Source organism: Anser anser, assembly GCF_964211835.1.
Source record: "Anser anser genome assembly, chromosome: 12".
In the NCBI taxonomy this organism is placed as follows: Eukaryota; Metazoa; Chordata; class Aves; order Anseriformes; family Anatidae; genus Anser; species Anser anser.
In genome coordinates, this window is record NC_139733.1 from 21237131 (window position 1) to 21251073 (window position 13943).

The 13943-nt window shown below is 37.9% G+C and overlaps 1 protein-coding gene across 5 annotated transcripts in view; it reads left to right on the forward strand.

Moving 5' to 3' along the window:
• CNTN6 (contactin 6) overlaps positions 1-13943 on the forward strand; it is a 143443-nt gene that overhangs the window by 60229 nt on the left and 69271 nt on the right. For 3 of the 5 annotated variants that reach the window (XM_083795180.1, XM_083795173.1, XM_083795182.1), the window contains exon 4: positions 3448-3623. The exons of 1 other annotated variant lie outside the window; for it this stretch is intronic. In XM_083795180.1, coding sequence (XP_083651306.1) covers positions 3448-3623 — 176 coding nt within the window. The remainder of the gene's footprint in view (positions 1-3447; positions 3624-13943) is intronic. One more of the 5 variants, XM_083795181.1, reaches the window with a different exon arrangement.

The window sequence follows — 13943 nt, forward strand, 5'->3', positions numbered from 1 at the left end:
ATTATTCATTTCTCAGAAAACATAATCTTATGTCAAAAAAAAAAGATTTTCTTTCCTACCGAAATGTCAGAGATCACAGGTAACCAAATTTATCTCATTGAAACAGATTTCATACTCTGAAGTTCAGTATTAGCTCTGTGTTCACCTGTTATTTTGTAGTAAAGCCCTGGATTGCAAGTTGGATGTCTTGTGCCCATATGTTTTTCCTACAAAGCAGCATTCCAGGCTGAGGACTGTCTTCAGCTCTGCTGCATTTACTTGAACACGGGTCAGTATGTAGGTGGTAGCACCTGGATCATGGCCTAGAAGAAATTATACTCAGAGAGAACAAGGGAAGTTTAAACACCAGAGATATTTCTGGGCATACAGCTTGATAATCAATATATGTGAAATTAAGCATATTGACATTTCTCATACAAGTCTCAAGAATATTTGTTATCTGCAAATATTTCTAATATTTCACCATTTTTATGAGTGTTATGTGCTTTTGCCTTCTTTGACCGTCTTTAGCTAGGTCAATATTTTTTCAGTTTGAAAACACAATAGATGTTCATTATATTATTATTTTTTTTCACAATTGTTTTATGTTACCCCAAAGACAGATTCCATAAATTGCAGTTGCATTGTAAATACACATTAGTCACATATTCATGTTCATTAACAAATTCTACTCCTCCTTTTCTGCTTGGAGACAAAGATGATTTGAATAGCAAATCACAATAGTATAAGTATTAGGAAATCATATTTATTCTTACATAAGTGGAGCTGAAATGATTTGACTGCAGTGTTTACTAGAAGTAAGTTCCCAATAAGTCCAGTATCAAATATTTAACATAATCCAGTGGCTTGGAAGAATGTTTTTATGCCATTATATTCAAATATATAGGCAAAGTATAACGGAATAAATTGGCAGTGAAAATTTTAAGAGAGGACAAGAGAAAACAGACCACCTATTGCCTGGGATCTTTAAATCTCAATAGGACTGGCGACTTCCCACGTATAAGCTTCCAAAGCTTTTAATTCAGTGAGGAATTTATTAGGAATACTTTATGACTGGTGTTCTATAGAAAAAGATTTTAAAGCAAAAAGAACAAGATAAACTATTCTATTAATTTATAGAACAGATAGTTTGGGGTTTTGTTTGTTTGTTTGTTTTGTTTTTAATGTTTAGACATTTTAATGTGATTTGAGAAGTGTTACATTTATTGGGAACTATTGAATTCATCATCAGAATCAACGGTCGAATGAAGAATTTCAAGTAAATATGTAGGCAATCCATGCCTTAACATGTTAAAATTTTCTTTAATGAGCTCTTCAAAGATTTCTGTGTTTTAGACAGCATACTGCAGAACACACAAAGTCATTAAATCATTGTCTATCACATGAATTCATTAATTCTATTCTTTTAGTGATGTAAACATATTAATTAGGAAAAAGCCCACACCAGGAGATGAACCCCTGATCTATATGCACAGTTTAATAATCATTGCACCGTGGTGATTAGAATGATTACAGGGATACTGTGAAGAATTCATTTGCAGCAACTAAGCCAACAACTTTGCATTTGTTTTGAAAAACAATTATAGAGCTTAATTGGGAGCCTTGTAATGATGACAGTAGTTATTTCAGTGATTGATTCTGAAATTAAAGAGAAATGGCAAACTAAATACCAGAATATCCTATATTAGAAAATTGAAAGGTCTAGAGAGTATACACTGTATGTAAATTCTGAAATATGGCAAAATGCTGGCACTGACACAGACCACCGCTTCATAGAAAAGGCTCATTGAGGAGCACTGGCTATGATTTTTCTTATCTTGGGGAGAAAAAAAAAATGTGAAAGAAACCAAAACAACTGCAAAAACCTAGACCAACAACAGGAAAACATAACAAAGGAATAGAACAGGGGTGCACAAGGGTCAAAAACCAACTGCAATGGGTAGAAAGAGTTAGTGATGGTCTACTGCTGCTTCTAAATTTCTTAGTGTTAATGTCTTCATGAAAGAGGAGGCAGAGATTGGCCGAACCAGATAAATTATTTAATCTTACTAGAATTTGTTCACAGAACTCAATTGATTCCATATTTTAATCAGTCATTTTTCATCCTTGAAAACAAGTGCCCCCTTAAAAGGTCAGGATCTTTGTTTCCTCTGAACAAATTTGTCAAGATTTCCCTTGGAACACAAGATTGCATTTCACAGCACTATTTGAAAATCTCCTTCTGAAAGAGCAACTACCTGCACAGTCTGACCATGTAAGAGAAATGTCTCTGGGTGTCTGAAGTAAAGTATTGTGCTGTATATCCAGGTCCAATCTTCCAGGACTGTAGTTATGGTGCAAGTTTGCCTCAAGTTCTTAACTGTTCAGACTAGTCTGCTACACTTCCATCCCTGTCAGTAAGTTCATAGTTCATCTCTGCACATAAGAAGAAATATACTTTTTTTTTTTTTTTTTAAATGCTATGATCCTTCAGTTAGCTAACAAGGAGACAATTCTCCTCTGTAGAGGACTCTTCTGTGGTCTTTGCATCTTGTGGAGGGGTCAGCATCGTGCTCATGTAGGTCAACAGAAATTATACAGGCTGAAGAGATGGTGGTGGTATGAAATTAGGAGAAAAAAAAACCAACAACAAAAAAAAACCAACCTTGGTTATGTAGCTTTAGGATTGCTAGCAGTGTAAATTGTGGCATAAACATGCCCAAAGCTTGTAGATGTCAGTGACTGAGGACCTTCATTTTTCCTTTGGGCCTCATGTGGGCAATGAAAATTCCACCCTTATGTGACTAATGGTAAAGCCACAAAATTATCCTAATCAAAACTGATAATAATTATTTTCTTTGAAATAGAAACTTTGACATCTGTAAATAGCTGTGTAATGCTGCAGATACAATCTGTTTTTTACTTCACAGACTAACAGAGACAAATCGTGCTTCAAAAAAGCAGCATTTTCATCATCAAACTATCAGGCTTAAACTTGCTGTACAAAAAAATCTTTCCCTGCTTCCTTCTGTCCTTTGAAGTATAATCCTTCCTGATTTATATTGCCACATCATTTCTGTAACTAAATTTCTGACATCATTTGTAAGGACTGTAAAACACATTTGGATACCATTTATATTATAAAAAATAAGGTAGCTTCAGTCAAGAAATACGCTGTATTCCCAGTTGGATGGATAACTTAGTTTGTATGAATAAGTTATAATTACTTTTTCTAGACATTTGGTGAACACTGGTGACTAGCATAAAAGCAGTAAAGATTTTTCAAAGAACAGAATTATTGATATCATCAAAATTGATATAAGAAGCAGTCTTGTGTGAAAAATGATATAATTTTGTGATATTTAACTACATTTTTATCGTTACAGGTATGTTACAGCACGCTATTTAAGATAAATATGAATAGGATCTGTAAATTATAAGCATAATTTGATTTTTTTCCCCTCAAAGGTGGAAGCAAAATGGCACAGATATTGATCTTACCATGAGTTATCACTACAGGTTGGTTGGAGGCAGCTTGGCAATCAATAACCCACATAAAAAACAGGATATGGGAACATACCAGTGTTTGGCCACAAATTCATTTGGAACAATTCTGAGCAGGAAGGCAAAGCTTCAATTTGCATGTAAGTTGGGAAGATCATATTTATTAGAGCATTATTTTCTGATTAATTCTGCAAATGAATGGTAATATACTGAATAATTAAAGCTCCATTGATGATTCTGTTCAAAAGGTTTGGCTCACTTCAGCAGTGCTTATTCTTTTTTTCTTTTTTTTCTTTAAAAAAAACCAACATTCCTAGTAAATATTAATAAAATAACCAGACATCTGAAGATTGCTAGCCCTCAGGAGCAAGAAAAACTTTCAGAAAATTGAAAGGTAAAGGAAGATGAATGTAATTATTTTCACTTAATAAAGGTGTTTCTTCTTTTTAAGACAGTGTTTTCTTTGCTACATAGCAGGTAGTTACAATTGTCGGGAGGAACATGTCAAAAAGTTAGTCTTTCCATTTTCCATAACATAATGATATGCAGCAGAGTCATAAAAGTTTTGTACCCCCAATTGCCACACTGACATTTTGTTACATTAACGGAGCAAAAAACAGTCTCTTTCCTTACAGAGTGCAAAATGATGCTTCTACGGCTCTGAAGTGTTTCATATTTCAGCTCAATTGGATAAAGCCCATTTGCTGTCTTGCGCCAGTTTAAATCTTATTTTAGGTTTGCTCTCCATTTCACTTCTTCACAGTTTCACAACCTACTTCACAATATTTGTATGTGGTGACTGAGTTGTGTGGATGCCCTGAGGAAACAAATGAAAGAAAGAAAGAAAGAAAGAAAGAAAGAAAGAAAGAAAGAAAGAAAGAAAGAAAGAAAGAAAGAAAGAAAGAAGTGAAGAGAAGAGAAAGAAGAGAAGAGAAGAGAAGAGAAGAGAAGAGAAGAGAAGAGAAGAGAAGAGAAGAGAAGAGAAGAGAAGAGAAGAGAAGAGAAGAGAAGAGAAGAGAAGAGAAGAGAAGAGAAGAGAAGAGAAGAGAAGAGAAGAGAAGAGAAGAGAAGAGAAGAGAAGAGAAGAGAAGAGAACCCACCACCAACAAAAAAAAACAAGTATTATTTCCATTCCATTTTCTTCGATATAAAAGTCTGAGCTGTCTGTTGCTGGGAGAAAGCAATTGTTTTCAACCTCATTAATAAAACATATGTCTAAAGCCAACCTTGTGTCGCTATTTCAGACACCAGCAAATGTATTAATAATTAATCTTGTTCCATTTCTCATAGCAAATCTCATGTCACAGGGGTTACACCAAGGAGACATTAGAGGTCATGATGGTTCACAGACTCTCTTTTAGTGGAGTGGATCAAAAGGTGTATCACTAGTATCTCATTTAATAATGTTTTATTCTGAATTTCTCAAAGAGTGTTTGATTCCCAGGAGCTGGTCAAATGGAAACTAAAATTTTTGATTAATTATTTTTTCACTTTTTCTGAAACATTTCTGCAAGCCACTTTTTCTGTATGGGAAATTTTTTCAGGACTTGGAGATAAAAAATTATTCAGTGACAGAACAAATGCCATTTTAGAAAGAAGCAAGAATAGATGGACTCATAATTATCTATGGAATCTGTAATCCACAAGGAAGCAAGAAAGGCCAAGATGGGATTCGGGAAAAGACTTAAAGAAAAGGAACACCTTCAAATGAAAACTCGAAGGAGGTATAAGAAAAGTAAAATAAAAGAATTTTTTTTTTTTTAAGGATTATCTGTGAAAGACAGAAGATGAAAAGGCTCCAGTGATTGTTCAGCATGTCAGATTACTCAATAATTTCATCTTTTTCTGGAAAAGTCTAACCCTGACTCAAGATCCTGGAAGCACTTTGGTTTACCAATCACGTCTCTCCCAGCTGAGAACCACCCAGGCACACCAGCTCTTAGGGCCATAAACAGTTCTTCTAGCCAGTGATATTTTGAGTAATATCTAATTTCCCTTCCTTCCCATGGTTTTCTCATGTTTACTTCTGCCTATAACTGGTTCATAAATGGAAAATTGTCTTCTTTTAACTCTTTGCAAGGATAAAGGTTTGGAGAAAGCTGAAAGAATAAAAGAAGGGAAAGAAAGGTTACAGGGAAAAGCCTCAGTGGTATGGACATTCCTCTCTCAGGATGTTGGTCCATGCTTGCCTGTACAGCCACAAATGCACATCTAGCCCTTTTTTCCAAAGAGGAACTAATCAAGCATTTTAGTTCATTTTATTTTATTATTTTTTTATTGTTATATATATATATTTTTTACAGTTGGACCAGCAGTTTTATAGCCTTTAAAAAGCTTCGTGAGACTGAGGTTACTAAGGCTCTAAACACGGGGGTGCACCTTTACACGGAGAGCAAGGAGGCTCTCCAAAGCCTTCTGGCAACAGCCAGATCTCGGTGGACAGGGATCTCCACTAAGACATGCAAATCTGAAAGAAATCACATATGATTTCTGGCCATCCTGAGGCAAAGCATATTCCAATGTCATTCATCTGATGACTCTTAGCAACTAGAGAAACTGTTTGCCAGAAAATGGACTTTGTCGATGGCATTAAGTATTTTCAGATGTTAAAGACTAGATCTTCAATACTCTGTGCTGGTAAAGCATTCCCTCTGAAACACTTGACTCCCTAATAGCTCAATGTCTCATGCCAATATAGAACAATCAAAATGGGCTAAATATCAAACAGTTCCTTTACTTAGGCTTCATATCCCCACAAAGACACTTCCCAAAGTTACTGCAGGGAACAGTTTGCAACAAGGTCAGGTCTCATTTGTCCACAACAGCAGAAAAACCTACAGCTATCATCTTGCTTTAATCCTCTAGCTCTTAACAGCAACCATATAGTGGTAAATATATTCCATTTTACAAAAAGTGTACTATTTTTCCATTGCCAGCAATATGAGTTTATATCCTTTCCTAGATCAAAGAGATAGGACAGACAAATTGAAACTTGCCATTTATATTTGCAAACAAAAATACAAAGGAAAATGCTTCAGCTCAATGGTATCACTATGAAACTATGAGTCTTAACTTGCCTTACCAGAGAAAAAAGCACAGTGCATGGCAAATTCTATAATGACCTGATAAGGACAGTGGAACAAACTACCTTGAAACAGTTATTTCACAGTTAACATTTTCTTGTTTCTTATTTTCATGTTGCCACCTAATTTACTACTTTGTTTAACCCCGTACTTCAAGCTGTATCTTAAAATCCAGGTAGGCGGGCATGTTGAGGTTATGACACTTCCATTCAATACCTAACAAAATGGGACTCTTCCTTGAATAGGACTGGCATGTTATTGCAGTCTCCGTGATAAATAATTGAATCAAGCCTATTATCTGAGTAACGGGGTGCATGTGTATTTGTCTTCTTACTACAGGGTAACTTTGAGTGGAATTTGAATTAATTATACCTATGAAAACCTACTGTACATCTCAATATGTGAAAAATACTTTTTACTTTGTTCAAGATAGTGAGTTCTCCGAGTAGCAAAATAAATGCTGTATGAGATTAGAAATATGTCTGCAGATTCTGCTGGAGTTTCATGCTTATCCTCTATTAAAAACAGAGCTGTCAAATGAAAGCTGCAGGAGGAATATTGTACAGAAGGAAGTGGCATAGATTATTAAAGCTACAGACTGAAAATGAGAGACAGCACCAGTGAGAGAGAGCAGAGCAAGAGCACATAAAATGCATTAGCAGGAAACATAGGATGGCAGCCCTATGTTATTCGTACTTCCCGGTGAAGGTTTGTTTTGTCATAAATAAAGTTGAAAGCTCCCTATAAATCCTGTGCGTCTCTGGCTACTCAGCAAGCAGTACATTTTGAAAAGCTAACACATGTTCTGCAAGAACTCGAGCTGCTGATCTGGATCTTCAGCCCGGTTAAAAAGCAGTGGTGTCAGATCCCAGCCGGTGAAGCCAGAGCCTGTCACAGAAGTGGGGTTCTCCCCCAGGCGTGAGTGCTGAGCTTTGCTCCCAAGTCACAGCCCACCACCCACACAGTGCTTCCCCCATCCCTACGTTTGTTATCGACAGCACTAGCTCATGGTAGTCCTTCAACTCTACGTAGAAGAAAGGTCATAGACAACTCCCCATGTCACCAGGCACGAACACAGTGCCTCTGGGCCAGAGGCGGAGACAGCAGGATCACAGCCACATTCAAAACTAGTGGAAGAAAAAAAAAATCAGGTTTAAAGGAGCCTGTGGATACATAAAACTGGGATTTCTCCTATTCCATGACACCAAGATGTATATACATGCATATTGATGAGGTGTTCTGCATAAATCTATTTTTATTAATGCAGATCATCTAAATTGCATTTAAAAAGCCTTTAAAAAGACAAACAAAAAAAAGCTATTATAGAAAACTGCTTAAATACTGCTTCAGCCAGAACACTATCCTGGGCACACAGGGGATTTGTTTTAATTATTTAATTAGTTTAAAGTAAAAGTAACTGTATGTAAACAATGGGTCTTGAGGGAAATCCCCATAACTAGCTGCAGTAAAACAGGCTGTCCAGGCTGGTTACTAACTCTTGTAGTTCTCATACATGTCTATAGTAGAGACATTAACAGATACATAGCAGCAATAAGAAGTGCAATTAAACAAACTAGAAAAAAAAGTACTCCACCATGAAAAAGAATCTTATGTGAACCTAATCCATAACTATTCCAGGCATAAACCCAGACAATTCAGTATTTATTGAAAACATTTTGGTGGCTGGGGATCTTAAATGAGATTCTTAGCCCAACTGTTCTACCTTTATTGGTCATCAGTTGTGGCGATTGCAGCTTCTCAGACCTTGGGTCCCCTTAATTAAACATGGATTCTGAGAAACAATGATAACAAATTAAATTCATTAATAGAATTAGTCATTTTGTCCTGAACCACAGAGGACATGAGACCACTTTTATTTAAATTTTTTCCACAGTGCTACAGGCTAACCACAAGGAAGGATTTTTCCTTGGCATTTTTGGGCTGCAACCATATTCTCATAGTCTCCATTGGGGGTGGTCAGGGGTTTTTGCTTGGTGTTTTTTTACAGTAGCATTTTTTAAACATGTACATCCTCTCTCCTCTTGGCCAGTGACAAGGTGCTCAGGGCAGTGTGGTTGAGACTGGCAGTGCTAGAGCACTTGGAAGAAATCTGAAGCTCCGAAGTTTTCTCGAGTGCTTTTTGTCAGATAGACAAAAGACACAGTTTTGCTGAAATAACAAGTTGAAGAGGCAATAATTCCTCCTGGACAGAGTTATTGCATTCTGAAAAGAAAAATAATAATCCATCATTAGTATTTAACCATTTTAGGAGAAAGATTAAAAGCAATCAAGCCCATTTAGTCTTTACTAGATCATGACAGTCAGAGGCATTTGCAAAGCCCTTTTAGAGTGACTGTCTGTGAGATGCTCAGCTAGCATGAAAGCCCACTTTTCATCTGATTACTTCATCATGTTATTTACCTTTGACTGCACACAAATTACACAAACATCACAAAGCAATACAGCATGCCTCAAAATGTCATAACCCTTGTAGCATATGCTTTGAAACAGAAAATGGAAAAATCAATACACTTAAATCAGATCAGATAGTCTGAATTTGCAAAGTCTGGGCAAGCATGAATTTTAGTCTAAATGGCACATACTCTTCTACATTGGTTGTATTGTGTCACTGTGTGTGTCCAGAAATCCCCCTGTAACAATTGTATTTGATTAAAAGGTGTGCAAGATGTTGTAACTACCACCTTGAGTAAAGTTCTCTCGGTCTTTAAACTGATTGTTAATTCATCACTGCATGCGGGCCAGCATACCGAGCAGGCTGGCTAGCAGCTTGTACTGAAAGAGTGAACACTGCAACTTCTGTCCTTCCCAAAAGGAGGTATAAGCTTCTCAATTTAGTATTGACAAGTGATGCAGGGATGGCAAATTGCTAACTGAAGAGCAAGTTTTCCCTGATGCACTATGTATCCCTTATCCTCTATAGGGACACCTCAGATAAAATCACAGACCTGCCTCTATTTCATATCATTTTATAGCCTACAAATACAAGGTAATAGTTTAAGGCCACCATCTTTCTTGAAGGGGTTTCCTTACACATAATGCAGAAGCACATCACGACCTGCGGATGAGTGGAGCATCAGGCAGAGAACGGCGCAGGCCCTGCACAGCCCTCCTGATGATCCTGGCAACACCCTGCAGTCTGCCTCTTCCTGTGAGCCAGTGAGAGCAAAACACAACTTGTCTGGAGGATGGAAATGCTGCCGCCATCTCTCCTTGTGTCACTAAATAGGCTTAGAGGTCAAAATTACCTTCTGGGCTCTTTACCACAGATAAACAATCCAACGTAGCTGCCACAACAGCACCTACCTCTCCCTGTGTACGGGCAGGTTGAGCGCAAGCTTCTGAATAAAATGAATTATAGTAAATATACCAAGAATTCAGTTTATTACTTGGAAATAAAGCCCATATTTTGTCAGAGTTCAGCCTGGAGTAAAAAGATACTGAATTTTAATTTATCAGCTCTGACTGCTATGGACACGTTGTGCTAGTGCTCCAGCACTTTCCAGCAGCTCCCCATGGTCTACATCAAGAGCCTTAATGGATGCTCTCTATGGAAGCTTCAGGCTTTTTATTTTTTTTATTTTCTTCCCTCCCTCCCCCCCCCCTTCACATTTCTTCTGCACAAAATTAGGAAAAAAAAACAAACATTATGAGATCCTGCTATGCTTCACTGTAAAGTGTCAGCCACCTTGAATTTAGGCATTGTGTTTCCTTCAAGGCTTCTTGAAGTAAAATATTTGCAGGGAATCGACTCTAAGTGGTGCAGCTTACTTGCACAGAGACCAAAACGATGCAAGAGCTCACTATGTTCAACTCATCTGTTTGTCTGCCTGTTGAATTTTCTAGTATTTACTTCTTCACAGAAGTCTGTGCACACACAAACTCTCACAGGCTCAAAGAAAAGTGGGAGCCATCAACCAGCATCCAGCAGTGATGAAGCAGGAACCTTGGACAGGTTCCCCTGCTTGCTGACAGTACGAGGCAGCATGACAACAGCATTTCTATTTTAAAGTTACTAAAAGAATAGGACTACGTAAACATCCAGATGTTCCTGAAGACAGAAAGAACAGCTTGAAATCTTAAACCCAGAAGATATGGTTATGTCTACGTAACAGGCGTGGCAGGGGGTTGGAATTAGATGATCTTTAAGGTCCCTTCCAACCCAAACTGATTCTATAAAGGGGTTTTATTTCCTCCATCATTCCCTAAAGGTTTGAGTCCACTCTGTTTTCAGATCTTATTTAATGGGAATCGACATCAAATGCAGTCACAGCCTCCTCTTTCTTGTTAAGCAGATGAACTAGAGCTGATGGCTGCAACATTCTGCTTTTATTTAATGTCACACCAGACCAAGCAGCACCAGAGACCCAAGCTGGTTTTTCCTCTCTCCGAAAATTTAACCACCATAAAATGGTTCAAGCCAGTTCAAGGCTATGCTGTATCTGCACACTTTGTTAAAGCTTTCATTCCATCAGGTTGAATTGCACTAGAGACGAATTTTTAGTTGCTTAAGCTGTTATGCTTAGACTATACCAGGCTTTCACTCCGTTCAGACAAGAATTCTTTATCTATAAAATGGAGACGTACATTACAGAGATGTTGTAAGGGGCATCACAGGCAGTAAGCTAGTCAGATAAAGGAGTAATAGGGAATGCATAAGTATTTGAAGATTATCTTTTAGTTATATGTTACTTACTATTCTGTAGTTCCTATAAAAGTGTTTATCCTAAATCAACACACTGCAAGTTGTATTGGAAAAGCAATATATGTGATTGAGATATGGTAGGTAACAAAGCATCTACAGGTCCCAAAGCTGCTAGATTCTGATTCATAAAACTTAATATTTTTGAAGGATAAAACCAGGTGTAGTTTCAGTCTAGGTGATTTTCTTTTATCTGTCATACTTTCATGAAAGACAATATGACTTAAATTTCAATAAGTTATTGAATGAAATGTCCTTAACATGCACATCAGCTTCCTCATTCTTTGGTCTGACAAAAAAAAAAAAAAAAAAGAAAAATTAGAGATGGAAGCTTGTGAGGGGAAAAAAAGAAAATGAGTTAAATTATTTGTAATAAATGACTCACTCCTTTGAATTAAAAGTATTGAAATTAATTTATTAGTTATTTTTGCAGCGAAGGTTGATCCTGTTTAGCAGAAAAGCTTTAAGGTATAAGGCAAACTTCTCTATTCCGTAGCTTGTGCTCAAGGAGGAGAAATAGTCTGTGTCACTGGTACTTTATAAGGTGTGAAGGAATAAGGCCACAGACACCTTGCTCAATACACAAACCACATCTGGTACAGAGCAAGCACTGAGCTGTAAATCTTCATTTCTAAATGTTAATGAGGAAAAAATAATAACAACGTGCACCACACCTGAAAACCCACTTAGAAGACTCACATTCAAATATCCTTTACATCAACCACTCAGGTAAATCTTGAAATTCCTGTTCAGAGGAAGTCTTTGCAGCAGGAATGAGTGAGATAAAGCAGTGCTGTCTGGGGACAGCAAAGTAAATCAGGGACCCGAAGTAATTCTGCAAGAAGTAATTCTGTGCTGGATCAAGGTCTCTGAGGGGCTGGGCAGGAGTTTGGGAAGGGCTGAAGTATGCACGGGCATGCTCGTTACACTCTTTCAGTAGTGCATAGAGCCCTTTTCCTTGCCAGTTTTTCTTATTGTATGTATTATGAGCACAAATTTTTAGCTTGCTAATAGAAAATGTTATAAAATAAACGAATATCCCAAAGCGGGACTGTGGGGGGCTTGGGTGGAAGCACACAGCAGGACCCTAGGCCTCTCCGCAGGCCTGCGGCTTGGCTGCTGGCCCATGGAAAGGGGCAAGGTAACGAGGGGAAACCAGGTCTGTGTGGGGCAAGCACAAATAAAAGAAGCCAATTTTGGATAAGAGTTAGCACCTCTGCCAAGAGGTGGTTTGACACGTGGCCAAGGCCATCTCTGAGGTAAATCAGTCACATCCGTGCAGCTCTGGTAGGGATAAATCTGGCCTGTGAGATTTAGACAGGAGAGAGAAATCTGCTTTTAAGAACACTCCAATCTGGAGAAAACTCGTGCAGACGGTGAAGTGACTCTGTGATGACAGGTGACAAATGAAGTCTGCCGTGACAAGTGAGTAAACTGTTCAGGAATAAAATATTAAAAATGTATTTCTTTTGTCCCCCTCCCTTTGAGAGGGTCAGATCCTCAGATCTGCCTCTGGCCTGCAGATGGAGTTTAGGCTAAGAACCCTAAGGCTGCATTAACACTTGCTGCTCGGTGCAATTCCTGTGTTCAGTTCAAAACAAATCTTTAATATTTTATGCTGCTAACTCTCTAAGAGGGGAAGAATAACAAAAAGAAGATGTAGACCAGCAATACAGCTTCATAGCATATGTTCCTTTGCACTGGTTTCTTGGTACACGAACAAAAACCAAGTCAGGATTCCGCCTCCCCCCTCTTTAATTTAATTGTGACCTTCCATTTTTTCCTCTAGAGAAGCTTGATATTACTTTGTAAAGGGCATTTTCACTCTTTAATTGAAAAAGACAATCAGGCCATGGCAGAAATTATTGGTCCCCACCTTGAAAATTAGTGCCTGAATTGGCTATTCATACCATTTAAGCTGAATTGAAGACCTGGGGACAGCGTGCATCCTAATGTGTAAATTACAGGTCCGCTCCCCTTAGAAGCTCCAAAGCAATTTAACTAAATAAAGGAGCCTTGATGAAGGTCTTCGGTTGATTGTGCAGCTTTGGAAAAGGACAAGACATGGATATTGTGCATTTCGTTCGGGGTTTTGCAGGCTGCTCTGTCAGGGAGCCAGGCTCTCCTGGCCTCTTTTGGGGGAAAGGAGACAGAAACTTTCTCTTTTAACCAGGATGGGATGCAGTGTTCACCACAGGTACTCAACTAAAGCAAAACAAGAAGCACAGCTCATTTTTAACCTGTCCTGGTCAAAGGAGACATTCAGGTGTTCCCAAGGCTCACCCAGCTGAACCACCTTCAAGTCCTACAGCCCCTGAGAGGCTACAGTACTGGCAAAGAGGAGGCTGACACACAGTTCAAACAGGGAAGGGGCAGAAGAACTCATTAGGTGTTTAGTGGAAAATGAAAGTATTTAAAAATCAGGAAATGGGAAATGCTAAGCAGCTTTCAGACACCTTAATTAGAGATAACACCGCTCTTAATCTTAGAATTGAATTCACAGAAAATCAATTAGAACATTTTAAAAATTGAGATTAGATGGTAAAGGGAAACGATTAATAGTATCGACACTATTATCAAGACAAAGGAACTGTTAGAGGATTTGTTTAGCAAGTTTGGTACAATTCTGAAAGCTGACAAAAGAGTTTACTTTCTAA